Raw genomic sequence first — 17130 nt, 5'->3', positions numbered from 1 at the left:
GCTGGGCTCAGTGGCTCAGTCTGTAAACCCGCGCTTTGGGAGGTTGAGGTGAGTGGATTGCCTGAGTCCGCAGGTTCGAGACCCGCCTGGGCAACTTGGCGAGACCTCATCTCTACAATAAATCAAAAAATTAGCTGGGCGTGGTAGCGTGCACCTGTAGTTCTGGCTACTTAGAAAGCTGAGGCGGAAGGATCGTCAGAGCCCAGCAGGTTGAGGCTGCGGTGGCTGGAAGCATACCACTGCACTCTAGTCTGGGTGAGAGAGTGAGACTCCAACTCAAAAAAAAAAAAAAAAAAAAAGAAAAAGAAAAATCAGTAGCACTCCTATATATCAACAATCCTCAAGCTAAGAAAAAAATCAAGAGTTCAATCTCATTCATACTGCTACAAAAACAACAAAGAAAAAACTCTAGGAATATATCTAACTAAGGAAGTGAAAGACGTCTACAAAACACTGATGAAAGAAATCACAGATGACACAAATAAATGAAAAAACATTCTATGTTCATGGATTAGAATAATCAACATTGTTAAAATGACCATACTGGCCAAAGCAATCTATAAATTCCATGCAGTCCTGATCAAATATCAACTTTGTTCTTTACAGAACTAGAAAAACCAACCAGGCTTAAAGTTTATATGGAATCAAAAAGAGCCCACATAGCCAAAGCAATTCTAAGCAAAAAGAACAATTGCAGAGGCATCACACTGCCTGATTTCAAATTCTATTATAAAACCTAGTAATTAAAACATCATGGTATTGGTATAAGTATAGACAGATTGACCTATGGAACAGAATAGAGAACCCAGAAATAAAGCCACATCCCTACAATCAACTGATCTTTGACAAGGCTGACAAAAATAAACAATAAGGAAAAGATACCCTATTCAAAAAATGGTGGTGGAAAAATCGGCTAGCCATATGTAGAAGAATGTAGTACACTCCTATCTCTTACCATATACAAAAATTAACTCATCATGGGTCAATGACTTACATGTAAGACCTGAAACTAAAAAAATCCAGAATAAAACCTAGGAAACACTCTGCTGGACATTGGCCTAGGCAAAGAACTTATGATGAAGTCCCCAAAAGCAACTGCAACAAAAACTAAAATAGACAAATAAGACTTAATTAAACTAAAAAAATTCTGTACAGCAAAAAAAGAAAAAAAAAGAAATAAATAGTAATAATCAACAAAGTGAACAAAAACCTACTGAATGGGAGAAAATATTTGCAAATTTTGACTCAAAAGGTTAATATCCAGAATCTACAAGGAACTCAAACAATTCAACACAAAAAAAATCAAATAACCCCATTAAAAAATGGGCAAAGGACATGAATAACACTTCTCAAAAAGACTCATAAGCAGCCAACAAACACAAGAAAAAAATGCTCAATATCAGTCATCATCAGAGAAATGCAAATTAAAACCACAATAAGATATCACATCACACCAGTCAGAATGACTATTATTAGAAAGTCAAAGAACAACAGAAGTTGGCACAGTTGTGGAGAATAGAGAACACTCACTCACTGTTACTGTTAGTAGAATTGCAAACTAGTTAAACCTCTAAGGAAAACTGTCTGGAGATTTCTCAAAGAACTAAAAGGTGAATTGCCATTTGACTCAGCAATCCCGCTACTAGGGATCTACCTAAAGAAAAAGAAACCAATATATGAAAAAGATACCTATACTCACATGTTCATTGCAGCACTATTCACAATAGCATAATCATGGCACCAACCCAAGTGCCCACCAAAAATTGACTGAACAAAGAAAATGTGGCATATATACACCATGGAATATAATACGGTCAATAAAAGGAATGAAATCATGTCCTTTGCAGCAACGCGGATGGAGCTGGAGATCATCATCCCAAGTGAACTGACTTAGAAACAAAAAACCAAACACTGCATGTTCTCACTCACATATGGGAGCTAAAGTTCACAAAGATGGAAATAACAGACAATGGAGATACTAATGAAAAGGGAGGTAGTAAGGAGGCTAGGATTCAGAAACTACCTATGGGGAACAATGGTCACTATCTAGGGAATAGGCCACCTGAAACACAATCCCCACCACTACACAATATGTCCATATAACAAACAAGCATGTGTGTCCCCTGAATCTAAAACAAAATAAATAAAAATAAAAAATAAATTAAGAAAGAAAGAGCATCAGAGAAAAAGTGAAGGTCATGTAAAAACTTTTTAAAAATTCTTAATATTTTGAAAACAAGTCTTGCTAAAGAGTAGGTCTCAACAGTACGTTGCAAATATTCGGTAAACTATGCTGTCATCCTGGATACATTGTCATCCAGGCTTTGTTGTTCTATTTATAGAACAAATAAAAGTTTATAAAAAGATCATTATAATAGCATATGGCAACAATGCATTTAATTATATATGCTTTGTGTATATGTGTATGTGTGTGTGTGTGTGTATGCACACACATATACATAAAAGGTTATTTATATAAACTTATATAAAAGAAAAATGAATGACAGCAATGAGAGAAGGGACAGACGTGGTGGACAGATGTAGGTTCCACTTCTGATTGTATTCCACCACATCTGTAGTTACTTCCTCGTCTTGAACTTCTCAAAGTCATGGATCAAGAATGGATCTTGTGTTCATGAACATAATTAGAAATATTAGAAATATTATGTTATTATAAGGAACTTGTACCACCTTTGAAGTGGTATAGCGTCACTTGAAACTGAACTTGGTAGAGTAGTATAATGGACACTGGAGACTCAGAAAGAAGGGGAGGTAGGAAAGAGGGAAGGGATGAAAAAAATCACCTATCAGGTACAATGTGCACAGGTGGGGGTTGTGGGTACACTTAAAGCCCAGACTTCTTCACCACTATACACTGCTTTTATGTAAGCAAAAACTACCTGTACTCTCTAAACTTACTGAAACAAATACTTGAAAAATAAAAAAAGAAATTGGACTTGGATTAGTTGTAAATATATAATGCAAATTCTAAGGAAACAATTTTAAAAAGTTAAAAAGCAGTACAACTGATGAGCTAAGAAAGTAGAGAAAATGGAACTACATGAAATACTCAATTAAAACTACAAAAAAAACCTCCACAAAGTGGCACACACCTGTAGTGTCAGTTGCTTGGGAGGCTAAGGCAAGAGGATCACTTGAGCTCAGGAGTTCAAGACTAGCCTGGGCAACATAATTAGAGCCCCATCTCTCTTACACACACACACACACACACACACACACACACACACGAAAGCAGAAGACAAAAGTAGGAACACAGCAGAAGAATAAGGGCAACAAACAGAAAACAGTAACAAATATGGTAGATATTAATCCAACTATGATGGTAATTACCTTGAATGTCCATGGTCTAAATGAACCAATTAAAAGATAGACATTGCCAGTATGGATCAAAAAATAAGGTCCAACTGTATGCTGCCCACAAGAAACCTATTTTTAATATAAAGACACATACAGATTAAAATAAATGGATATAGAAAGAAATACTATGGATTAGTTACCAACACTAATCTAAAGAGAGCAGGGGTAGCTTTATTAAGTTTAGACAGAGCAGACTTTAGAGCAAGAAAAGTTATCAGGGATGAAGAGACACATTATGTAATGATGCATGAGTCAGTTCTCCAAGAAAACGTAAGAATCGTAACATGTATGCATGTACCAAACAACAAAGCATCAAAATATGTGAGGCAAAAACTGATAGAATTTCAAGGAGAAATACAGGCATACCTCAGAGATATTGCAGATTCAGTTCTAGACCACCACAATAAAGCAAAGACTGCAATAAAATGAGTCACACAATTTTTTTTTGGTTTCCAGTGTATATAAAAGGTATGGTTTTTTTTTAGATAAAATGCTGTTACACACTTAATAGACTATACTTAAGTGTGTAACAGCATTATGTCTAAAAAAAAGTACATACCCTAATTTTAAAATACTTAATTACTTAAAAAAATGCTAAATGATAATCTGATCCTTCAGTAAGTCACAAACTTTTTGCTGGTGGAGAGTCTTGCCTCAATGTTGATGGCTGCTGGTTGATCAGGGTGGTGGTTGCTGAAAGTTTGGATGGCTGGGGTAATTTCTTAAAATAAGACAACAATAGGGGGGTGGGAGTGGCAGTTGAGGGAAACTGCTAGGGGAGGGAGGGGCAAACCTCATCAACAAGGGAATGTGCATGATCAGTGTTTATATACCTACCCCTTAATTGTACCCTATATCTTTCTAATAAATAAATAAATAAAATAAGACAACAATAAAGTCTGCTACATTGATCGACTCTTTCTTTCACAATAGACTTCTCTGTGGCATGCAAGGCTATTTAATAGCACTTTACCCACAGTAGAACTTCTTTTAAACCTTAAGTTGATCCTTTCAAACCCTGCTACTGCTTCATCAACATAGTTTATATAATATTTCTAAATCCTTTGTTGTCATTTCAACAATGTTGATAGCATCTTCACCAGAAGCAGATTCCATCTCAAGAAACCACTTCTTTGCTCTTGTATAAAAAGTAACTCCTCATCTGTTCAAGTTTGAACATGAGATTGCAGCAATTCACTCATATCTCCAGGTTCCACTTATAACTGTATTCCAACACATCTGTAGTTACTTCCTCTACATAAAGTCTTGAACCCCTCAAAGTCATCCATAAGGGCTGGACTCAACTTCTTATAAACTCCTGTTAATGTTGTTATTTTTGACCTCCTCCCAGAAATCACAAATGCTTTTAATGGCATATGGAATGGTGAATACTTTTCAGGTTTTTAATTTATATCGTTCAGATCCATCAGAGGAATCACTACCTATGGCAGCTGATAGCCTTAGGAAATCTTTTCTTAAAGAAGACTTGAAATTCAAAATTACTCCTTGATCCATGAGCTACAGAATGGATCTTGTGTTCATGAACATAAAAACAATATTTATCTCCTTGTGTACCTTCGTCAGAGCTCTTGGGTGACTAGGTGCATTGACAATGTGCAGGAACATTTTGAAGGAAATTTTTTCTGAACAGCAGATCTCAACAGTGGGCTTAAAATATTCAGCAAATCATGCTATAACCATCCAGCCTTTGTTGTTCCATTTACAGAGCACAGGCAAAATAGATTCAGCATAAATCTTAAAGGTTCTAGAATTTCTGAAATAGTAAATTAACATGGGCTTCAACTACTAGTCACCAGCTGTTTTGTCCCTAAAAAGAAAGTCAGCCTATCCTATGAAGCTTTGAAGACAAACACTGTTTTCTCTCTAGCTACAAAAGTCCTAGATATAGTCTTCTTCCAATTGAAGGCTGTTAGGCCTACATTAAAAATATGTTGTTTAGTAGAGTCACCTTAATCAATGATCTTCTAGATAATGGGCTACAGCCTCTACATCAGCACTTACTGCTTTTCTTTGCACTTTTATATTATGGAGACTGCTTCTTTCCTTAAACCTCATCATCTGCTAACTTCCAATTTTCCTTCTGTGGTTTCCCCACCTCCCTCAGCTATCTTAGAATTGAAGAGTTAGGGTCTTGCTCTGGATTAGGCTTTGGTGTAAGGGAATGTTGTGGCTGGTTTGACCTTCTATCCAGACCACTAAAACTTGTTCCATATCAGTGATAAGGCTGTTTCACTTTCTTATCATTTGTGTGTTCACTGGAGCAGCACTTTTAATTTTCTTCAGGAACTTTTACTTTGCATTCACAACCTGGCTAAGTTTGGTACAAGAGGCCTAACTTTCAGCTTGTCTCAGTTTTCAACATGCCTTCCTCACTAAGCTTAAGCATTTCTAGCTTTTTATTTAAAGTGAGAAATGTGTGACTGTTTCTTTCATTTGAACACTTACGAGCCATTGTAAAGTTTTAATTGGCCCGATTTCAATATTGTTATGTCTCAGGGATTAGGGAGGCCCAATGAAGAAGAGAGATGAGGAAAGGCTGGTTTGTGGAACAATCAGAATGCACACAACATTTATTGATTAAATTCAACACCTTATATGGGCATGGTTCATGGTGTCCCACAACAATTACAATAGCAATATCAAAGTTCATTGATTACAAAGCACCATAACAGATCTGTTAGTGAAAATGTTTGAAATACTGCAAGAATTACCAAAATGTGACACAGACATGCAGTGAGCACATGCTGTCAGAAAAATGGCATCAGTAGACTTGCTTTGACACAGAGTTGCCACAAACCTTCAATTTATTTATTTTTTTAAAAAGCGCCATCTGCAAAACACAATAAAGCTAAGTACAAATAAACAAGGTATGCCTGTAGATGAATGCACTAGTATAGTTGATTCTGGGCCATAGAACATGCCTCAACAAATTTAGAAGAATAGAAATCCTACAATGTTGACCTCAGATCACTGTGGGAATAAACTAGAAATAATAACTGAAAGATTATAAACAACTCTATGCTCACAAATTTGATAGTGTAAATGAAATGTACCAATTTACTGAAATACAACCTGCTAAAACTCATGTAAGAAACAGACAATGTGAATAGGCCTATATCTGTTTTAAAAATTGAATCAAATATTAACAACCTTCTAAGACAGAAAAGTACCAAGCTCAGAGGGGTGCACCAGTAATTTCTACTAACCAAATATTTAATGAAGAAATTATATCAATTCTCTATAATCTTTTTCAGAAAACAGAAGCAGAGGCAATATTTCCTAACTCATTCTATGAGGCTTACATTAGCCTAATACCAAAACCAGACACTGATATTAAGAGAAAAGAAAACTACAGACCAATGTCTGTCATGAAAATAAAAGCAAAAAATCCTCAACAAAATATTAGTAAATCAAATTCAGAAGTGTATAAAAGAATTAAACATCAGGACCAAATGGGATTTATCCTGGGTATGCACGACTGGTTCAACATTAAAAAATCAATTAATGCAAACCACTACATCAAAAGGCTTAAGAAGAAAAATCACATGATCACACCAACAGATGCAGAAAAAGCATTTGACACAGCCAGCACTTATCATAAAAACTCTCAGCAAACAAGGATTAGAGGGAAATTCCCTCTACTTCATAAAGAACATCTACAAAAAACCTACAGTTAATGCCCCACTTAATGGTGAAAAACTAAAAACTTTCCTACTAAGATCAGGAACAAGACAAAGTTGACCCCTCTCACCATTCCCTTTCAGCATCATACTGGAAGTCCTAGTCAATGCAATAAGATTAGAAAACAAGATAAAAGGTACACACACTGGGAAAGAAATAAAACTGTTTTTCAGATAATATGATTGGGAATCACAGGGAAGATGGTGGCAGAGCCAGTCACACTAAGTGAGACCCAGTGTGAGTGAGTGAGTATATGGAAAATTTTGCATACGTGTCAGTGAATAAGTGGGCAAGTGAGTGGCTGACTGAGTAGGGATTCGGGAGCAAGTGGCCAGGGATCTCCTGGTGAAGCGGCTAGTGCCGCAGCCGCTCTGCTTGGTCCCTAGCGCTTCCTGGGGCGCAGAAGCTGAGCACCATTTAAAAAAAAAAAAATCAACAAAGCCCTTCCCAGAAAGAAACGGCCAGGAGAGACTGCCTGAAAACTGGGCAGGAATGTGCTCCGGCTTGCTCACCACAGAGCAACAGACTTGACCTGATCTCTGTGACCAGCAGATTCAGGGGTTGATCATGACCCAGAGGGAATACCCCAAAAGCACAAACTCCAGAGGGACAGGACGAATGCTGAGTCTCAGGCGCCCTACCCCCCTACCCTGATTCAGCTGCAGAACAAAGGGTATGGTCAGAAAAGAACAAGAAAGACCTCCAAAGAGATCAGTGGTGTGTCCAGGGATGATCCAAACCCCTCCTCCCCAGCAGTCCTCTGAATGTCAGACCTACACGGCTGGGGCACGACTAAGAGGGACGAACCCAGGCAGAGCTTGGACAACAGTCATAATAGGACTTCACTCCAGGAAAAACCTGGCTAGGGTACCCTCCGCCAGTCCCTGGGGAAGAGACAATCCTGCCCATCCCCATGGGAGGAGATCCCTCTAACCATACTAGAATGGGAGGGGAGGACTGAAGCCCCACTCACTCAGGCTGCCCCTCCTCTTTCACTGGGTTGGACACTGGAGATTGTGAATGAGGCCAAAGTTCTGCAGGAGACAGCAGAAGGGCAGCTGAGAGAAACAACTACAGAACCTGCCACAGGAGGGCAGGTTTTTTTGTTCATTTTTGTTTTTAATTTTGGCATATTTTTCCTTTGTGCATGAATGTGTGAGGGTTTGATCTGCATTCCCCTCACCCCCCTTTTCTTTCTTCTTTCCTTTTCTGTTTTCCGTTTAGGCATGCACGTGAAGGATTGAGTAGTCATATCTGTTTATTGTTTGCTTGTTTTAGAATTTTTTGTTCTCCTTTTTTAGTTTAATGTGTGTATGAATAACTGTGTGAAGGTTCGATTTGAATTCCTTTCCTTTTCTTTTTTTTCCCCATTTTTTGTTCTACTTTCATTTTGGGTTGGGCATGTGTATGTGTTTGGTTTTCCTGGTTTTTGTTATTGATTTTGGTTTTTTGCTTTGTTGTTGTTCCAGTTTGTTTTGGTGTGTGTGTGTACATGTGTGTGTTTAATTGTTTTTTGCTTTGGTTTCTGCTCTTGTTGTTCTGTGTTTTATTTTATTTTATTTTTATTTTTGTCCATTTTATTTCATTCTACTTTTCTCTGTTCTCTTCATTGCTCTTACTGTATCTTGGACTCAGGGAGTACACACGTATACCCTTTATCATCATATAGAGTGGTGGTGGGGAATGGGTCTCAGGGAACCCATATCACAATCAGTGAACATTGTGATTTGCAAGTAGTTTCTGAATCCTAACTGCCCATTCTCCACCTTACTCAACTCTCAAAACTACAAGAGACAGCAAATCTTCCCAACCATAGCCCTGTTTCAAAATAAAACAAATTCAAAGCCCTGATCAAGGAAGAATAGAAGGCTGAGCAAACATCAGAAGTGAAGGCCTTTCCTACTGCCACTGAATAACAGAACTAAAGAGAAAAGAAAGATCTGTCACAAAAGAGGAAAAATAATGGAGGAACACAAGTAATTCCCGATGATACAAAGAGAAATCATGTGAAAAATCAGACCTCAGAGCCCAAACAATGGAAGTCACCAATGACTGGCCCCAGAATACAACAGGGATTAGGAAATGAATGGAAAGAGTGAGTAAGACTCAAGAAAGACAAGATGCAACACTGAAAGAACTGGTAACAGAGATTTTGGTCATAAAAAAAATTCCATCCAGTTGGTAGTATTGGGAAACTGCCAGGGGAGGGTGGGGGCAGGATTGGCAGTAGTGGAAAACTGCCGGGGGAAGGGGATGCATACTTCATCAACAAGGGTATCTGCATAATGAAAATTTGTATACTTAACCTTGAATTGTATCTCACAAATTTAAAATTTTAAAAAAATCTCATCCAAGAAATAAATAACAAGATGACAAGCATAGGAAGCAGAATTAATCAAACAAAAGAAAGAATCTCAGAATTTGAAGAACAAAACATGGAATTAACCCAATCTGAAAGAAAGAAAGAAAGAAAGAAAGAAAGAAAGAAAGAAGGAAAGAAAGAAAGAAAGAAAGAAAGAAAAGAAAGGAAAGAGAGAAAGGAAAGAAAGAAAGGAAAGAAAGAAAAGAAAGAAAGATAGAAATAAAGAAAAGAAAGAAAGAAAAAAAAGCCTCCAAGACATATGCAATTATATAAAGAGGCTGAACCTACACCTGGCTAGTATCCTAGAAGAAGAAAGGGAAATGGAGAATACCTTAAAGAAGTATTATAGGAGGTTATCCAAGAAAACTTTCCCCATCTCACCAGAGATGTTATCATCAAACACAAGAGATACAGAGAACCCTCTCAAGACATCAAATGATAAGACCAACCCCTAGACACATAGTAAATCACCTACACAAAGTAGGCACAAAATAAAAGACCCTAAAGACAGCAAGAGAGAAAGGTCAAACTACCTACCAGAGTAAACCAATCAGAATAGCAGCAGACCTATCGGCAGAAACACTACAAGCTAGAAGGGACTGGAATCCAATATTAAAAGTCCTTAAAGATAAACAATTTTAACTAAAAATTTCCTACCCACCCAAGCTTAGCTTCATTAGCGATGGGGAATGCAAATCCTTCCCAGACATTCAATCCCTAAGAGATTATGCAGCTTCCAGATAGCTCTGCAAGAGATGCTTAAAAAGGTATTAAGCACAAAAGAAAGGAAAAAAAAGAAAGACCATGCACTTCCCAAGAGAACAGCAGAACACAGAATCAACAGAGAATATGTCATGATTGCACACCCTGCAGGGGCAGGGTGGCTCAAGTCTGTAATCCCAGCACTTTGGGTGCCAAAGTGAGAGGATTGCCTGAGCCCACAGGTTTGAGAACAGCTTGGGCAACTTGGCGCGATGTCATCTCTACAATAAATTAAAAAATTTAACCAGGCATGGTAGTGCACGCCTATAGTTCCAGCTACTTGGAAGGCTGAGGGGGAAGGATTGCCTGAGCCCAGTAGGTTGACACCGAGGTGGCTGTGAGCATGCCACTGCACTCCAGCCTGGGCGATGGAGTGAGACTCCAACTCAAAAAAAGAAAATATACACATACATCAACCTAAAAGCTAAAAGAAAAGAAACAAAAAACTTCATAAGAACCTCATGATGGGGATAAACAATCATGTTTTAATAATCAGCCTGAAAGTGAATTGTTGGGAGCCAGCCTTGGAGGTCCACCTGATTGACAGGGTCCTGGTGGGTTGAAGACCCTGGGCCGCAGGGCGAGCCCGGGAAGCTGAGGCCCTTCTGTCTTCCACCTTTGCTGTTTGGTACTGCTGAAGAATTCTGTGCAGTTGTAGAAGAAGAAAATGGCATGTTTATGCGAAGTACTCACAGCTAACCTGAGAATGTCATGGTTTATTTTTCCATTTTCCCACTATGCCGCTTGGCCTTTTCTAACATATGCAAGGGTTAAACTCTGAAGCACATCAAGAATGCTTTCTTTCACTTGGTTATAAGTTACTAGATATTGCTTAAGTAAAAAATGATATAAGTATATTCACTCATTTGATTTAGGATTATGCAGTTTAGTGTTTAGACATAAGGTTTTTTAGAAGCACAAGTTTATAGTAAGTCCATTATGAATTCATTATAAGTTCTAACACTTATCTAGGAGTTATATAGGTGATTTATAACACTGTTTTCATAGACTTAGGATAAAGATTAATCATTAAGGTTTTTACCTAATTCTATAGTTAAGATTTTTAAGTAAATGTTTATAGAGTGGGTTTTCACTGAATTCATAATATATTAATTGAATACTTTATGATAAATTGACTAAATACAGAAAGCAACCTTGGGGGCCTGGGAAACATTACTAAAAACTTCTTTTGAGTTCTCTTTAGAAACAAGCACTGCAAGATAAGAGAAGACTAACAAAGACATCTGGACAAGGGAGGCGATTACAATGCTCTGAAGGACATAAAAGCCTAAGATGGGAAAACTCCTGACACATGAAGAAATGAACGCTTAGAAACTTTCTTGAGACATTTCAAGGACTGTAATTTGGAACACTGGACTGAAAGTATCATTGTTGGCTTTATGAATAAGACTCGTTGTCTGAATGTTTATGGGAATCTTGGTTTGTTTGCTGCTAAGACCACTAGATGGTAACTTTTAGAAGATATGTACGTGAAGGAATTTTCTTTGTCTTACCCCTTTACAAATGGTATAAAAGCTCTGTGTTAACTAACATTAAATTGTAATCTGTTCAGGAAGCAAGTGTCCGAGTATAATATTTTCGTCTTTCACCTGTCCGTCTTTCCTTCAGGAAATCTCTGGACCCTTGTGGGGCTGGACCCCCGCAGTGAATGGAACAGACACACAATGGCAAACTGGATAAAAAAACCATGACTCAATAGCTTTCTGCATCCAGGAGACTCATCTCACCACAAGGTACACACACAGACTCTAAGTTAGAGGATGGAAGACAAGTTTCCAGGCAAATGAATCACAAAAGAAGGCAGGAGCTGCGGTCTTACTATCGGACAAATCAACCTTTAAGCTATCAAAAACTTTAAAAGATACTGAAGGACACTACATAATGATAAAAGGTTCAATCCACCAACAAGAAATATCCATCCTAAACATATATGCACCCAACAGAAGAGTACCAGTGTTTATGAAGCATATACAAAGTAAACTAAAAAAGATATTGACTCTGACACTATTATACCTGGGGACTTAAATACCCCACTAACAACCCTAGATAGATCATCAAGGCAAATATCAACAAAGAGATCTGGAACCTCAACTTAATTCTCAAACAAATGGATTTAATAAATACCTACAGAATACTCCACTAAACAACCATAGAACATACATTCTACTCATCACCACATGAAATGTACTCCAAGATCAATCACATCTTCAGCCATAAATCAAGCATAAACAAATTTTTTTTCCACTGCAAAGATAAGCTAAGAGATTTATTTCACTAATTAAGGGTAACTAGTATGTATATCTCAAAACAACATTGAATTATTTAAGACATACTATTACTATAGTCATATAGTTAATAGAGAGGGCTCAAGAACACACACACTGGAAAAACAACTGTATTACACGTCACAATCAATGGCAAGTACTTCTCGTTATTCTTAAAAGAAAAATACCTGACCAGTTAAAAGCTAAAAAGTTTGCACATACATGATGAGCTTACACCCTCAAAAACCAGGTAAAAACTGGCAAAGTAAAGCAAATGAGAAAACTGGTTAAACTTCTCAAGCATACTAAATCATATCAAATATACAGGCATTTTATTTAGCAAAATAAAGCATTAAAACTGTTTTTTGTAGACATATTTAATGCACTTATTTTAATAACTACTTCATTACAGGTTGACTGTCTTTAACCTAACTAGATAAAGAATGACCTGAAAGCAACACTGACTGAATAGAAGGTAAAGAAAGCAAACATTCCCAGCCATTTTTTGTACGAACATGGATTATACCATTTAATGCAGACCCAAGGCCACACATTTTTGGGGAGTAAGTTTTTACTTGCAGTTCAGATTCTCTCCATGTAAGATCACAAAAATACAATACAGTATGATGAGCCCAATTTAAAAATTACATGCGGCAACCCATATTAACACAAACAGCTCCCAGTAAGGGACAAGAAAAGCTAAATCTGGTATCACTAGGGTTCATTACAGGAGAATAATCCGGTACAAGGAACTATAACAGGTTGAAAATAGAAACAAAACCATGCTCGACTGTCACTAAAGGTCAATCTGATAATTTCAATGACCAAAAAGTAATCTACGTAAAAAATTCAAAATGACTGTGGAAGAGTCCAGCATCCTGTACTCACACAATGACCCGAGCTCAGCAGGATGCAACTTCTCAAGGCATACAAAACAATTTCCTCTTGGAGGAGAACGACGGGGAAACCTACTTTCAAGGAACAGTATACACTCTGAAAGGGATTGCTGATATTCAACTTTCCAAAATGAAATTACATTTAGTAGTAGAACCTGTAGTAGTAGACATACAAAGAGTCCGTCTGAAGTAATTATAGTGTAACCTTGATTTCCCAGTGGTATTATTAAGACAGGGCTCTAATTTAAAAATTCTTCTTCAAGATTAAAGAGTACTCTAAAATTATGATACAGAAAAGCAATCCTAAAACTACTTTAGCCAAAATGAGAATTCCAATGACCCGCACTGAGAGTCCACAGTTGCCAAGAGCTGGACTGACAGTCGAAGGGGCTCACTGCCCAAAGACCCCAACTGCCCTTTGACCTCTCTACCTACTGGGTTCAGAACATTTCCAGTAGGAAAAAAAAGGTATCCAGGGCATTTAATGATCGGGCAATACTGAGAGACAAAGTGAAGATTTGTTTAGCACTGTGCTTAGGTATTTAAGGCTATTCCTTTGTCTATCATACTTCTATCTGTTTAAAGTGACAATTTCCCTAGAGGAAGTTACAAAATTAGTATCTCTAAAAGAGAATAACTACCATGGAGTTCAAAAGATGTGTGCTAATAAGAGTATTTTATGAAAGGTGACGTCCCTGTGAAAGGTAGAGCAGTCTGTTATAACACTGGGGCCAACATGCTATCAAGGCACTTCAGAATTTTGAGAAATTCGTTTGTTTGCAGTAACAGGCAACTGTAAAACAGGGTCTTCCGAAAGTATTTACAGAAATAGACACCCTTCAACAGAAGAAAAAAACATCATGTACAATAGACTTTAATGGCTCTTTCAGGCAACAGAGAAATATCCACATGCCAGTAACATGAGCTATGGAGTTCAGCAGGTACCCAGAGCAAGCCTTTAATTCCAAGCAGCTTTTACTAATTAGTCCCAGAGCAGATGATGTTTAAGATGCTAAAGTTAACAGCTAACGTCCGCAGAAAAGCTATAAATGCCTAGGGCCTCTGTCTTATGGACAGTTTTTGCTCTCATAGGTTGTAAAACAGGATTGGGTGTGTTAAGACATTTGTCCATCACACAGCCTTGGACGGCAGAAGACAACCATTCCACGCAGCATTTAGACCTCGTCGCTTAGTTTTAGTGTAACCTGACAGTGATAACTGATCTCCAGTTTTCGTTCTCCAGCTACAGGAATGGGTGTTTCTTTCTTTTTAAGGTCCATTAACATCATTTAAGTATTCCCATCTAATTATTAATTCCTCACTAAGGAAGATTATAAGTTCAGATTTTATAAACAAAAACAACAATTTAAAGGTATTTAATAGCTGGTGCTTCATCCCCTCTCTTCAATGCTGTCTCAAAGGTTTTTTGGCTATTAGTTTTCATAATTTTCTTATATCGCACACAAAAATAAGATCCCCTCTCTAAAGTGCAGAGTATGGGGGAAAATACAGACACTGCTACAAAAGAACAGATTGCCAAACAAACAAAAAAACCCAGCCCACTAAACTAGGTGGGACCAATCAGGCTTTGTAAGTTAAAAAAAAAAATCCTTCTTTTATTTAGCACAATAAAACTTATCACTATACTGACTCTGTGTTTGAACCTTACTTCTACTTAACCAAAATTTTTCCCTTCCTCATAATTTCTCTAGTAAGGTTATATCTATTTTGTAGATTCTGAAATATCTGCATTTTAATGCTCACAACCCATTTAAAAATTACAAAAGCTCCCTATTTCATTATCTGATTAAAAATGCAAAACAAGAAGGGGACAAACCAAACAGACAATACCACTTCATACAGATAATGACCCAAACGGAAAGGTTAATGTGCTGTAATGACATTCATCTTGCAACATCAAAAGCAGCAGAGACACTGAATATAATTTGCTTAAATCATAAATACTGAGATTGAAATATGCACATATGCACTAAGCAACAGACATGCTCTGTGAAATAAAAGCTCTTGATAAATAAGTATCCATGAAGTGCAAAACAAGCAACTTCGGCCATGTGCTCTGGCATTCAGTACTCCCACTCGTCCGACTTCAGGTCGAGATAGCTGAGGATGTTCTGGGCCAGCTTCACAGCCTGCTTTCGGGCAGCCTTACACCACTCCTCTCCCTGCAGGTCCACCGTGTCCAGGGCCAGCAGCTGCTTAGTGAGCAGCTCCTCCAGCCGTATGTAGTTCTTGTCAGTCCGATTTCCATCAAAAGAAAGAACTTCCCCCTGGATCTCCAACAAGTTTCCAAGGACATTTCAGACAGCTTTATGGGATGGGTGCTCCTCGCAAGCAAACAGCTTTCTTTTCTCAAGGGCCTCCTTTAAGTCGATATAAGTGATCAGAGTTTGCACTTCAATCACCGCTCTTCTCCTGGCTTCACGGATGCAGGGTTTTTTTCGAGACTTACCTCATCCAGCTGTCCAATCAAACTCTGCAATTCTGTTTTGGAGCTCAGGTACAATTCAGGAGGATTCTGTGCTTGGAGAAGTTCATTTTTTATTTCTCTCATTCTCTTGAGGACCTTTTCTATTTTTAAAATGGAATGATTCTGTCCCAGATCAAACGCCTTAGTAGTGTCTGCTTCCTCTTCTAAATCCAAATATTTCAATAGTTTGTGGATGTCTTCTACGACCTCCCTCCGATAATTTCTGATTTCTGTACGCCCGCACACATCTAAAGCGTCCAGATCAGCCATCAGCCCCGAAAGCACACAAGACAAGTGCCTGCACGTCTCACTGTTGTCCACCCCCATCAGAAGTGCAATCAGGGTACCTCTGGCCTTGTTCACCTCACACATCACAGAGTTGATTTTGGCAACAGAGGGATGTGTGTCCTCAGACAGCGGCAGGGAAGGCTGCCTCTTCGTGCAGTCTTCGATGATTTCTTGCAATGCACAGATTTTGGTCAAAGTGTGATACCTTGCCTTCCACAAGGAGATTTTCCTCCCAGTTTTAACATGTGTCAGCCTCAGAATGATGTCCTGGATGCCTTCTTCAAATTCATCAGTTACACAGTTGCCTTCACTATAAAATGGCACAATTTTCTCTCTCATAAGGGACTGGACTTCCTTAAAAATGTTCTGTATTTCAATTTGGTCTGGGTGGTTTGCGTTTTGCTCCAACTCCTTGAGGAGACGTTCTGTCTTCTGTGCAGCCCTCTTCCTGGCTTGCTGGATGTTTCCTTTTCCTTCAGTGTCTACAGAGTCTATTTCAAAGAGTTGCTTTGTTAGCATCCTCTCCAGTTTCTTGTAATTCTTGTCCTCTGACAGATCATTGAAGCCGAGTACTTGCTCTTCTATGCTTTTTACCTCCTTTTGGATTTCCTGAAGCCTACTCATAGAAGGATGTTGGTTTTCCATATCCATACTTTTGTGTGTTCCATTTCACAAGCACCGGAAGGGGACTGAGCTGGTTGTGGTCTTGTCGTCCCGTGGTCGAGGGGAGAGGTGGAAGATCAGCCCTTTACGGGGTGCGGTGCCGGAACTGGACCCCAAGCTGCACCCCTCACACCCCTCCCGGCTAGGTCTGGACGGGGCAGCCGGCGAAGGGGCCGGCCATGGCAGCGGCAGCTACTGGCCGCAGCGGCCACTCCGGGCGTCACGGCCCGGGACCCACGACGCGCCCGTCGACCCTGACCTCACAGTGGGCGCGCGGGGGCGGGGGGCACTCGGCCGGGCTGGGGA

General features: G+C 38.6%; 2 protein-coding genes across 2 annotated transcripts in view; both read right to left on the bottom strand.

Annotated features, from left to right (window-relative positions):
* Positions 1 to 17130, bottom strand: part of LOC103272774 (exostosin-2-like) — a 103274-nt gene that overhangs the window by 22161 nt on the left and 63983 nt on the right. The gene's annotated exons all lie outside the window — the stretch shown is intronic.
* Positions 15470 to 16844, bottom strand: LOC103272772 (BAG family molecular chaperone regulator 5-like). The gene is given in 3 exon segments (XM_008070243.1): positions 15470 to 15840; positions 15843 to 16820; positions 16823 to 16844. Coding segments are annotated over 3 exon segments (1356 nt in total). The 5' UTR covers positions 16830 to 16844.

The sequence above is a fragment of the Carlito syrichta genome, unplaced genomic scaffold (assembly GCF_000164805.1).
Source record: "Carlito syrichta isolate Samal-C Ts95f unplaced genomic scaffold, Tarsius_syrichta-2.0.1 Scaffold313210, whole genome shotgun sequence".
NCBI classification, from domain to species: Eukaryota; Metazoa; Chordata; class Mammalia; order Primates; family Tarsiidae; genus Carlito; species Carlito syrichta.
Note: the sequence above shows the minus strand (reverse complement) of the source record. Positions and strands in the feature narration are given on the sequence as shown.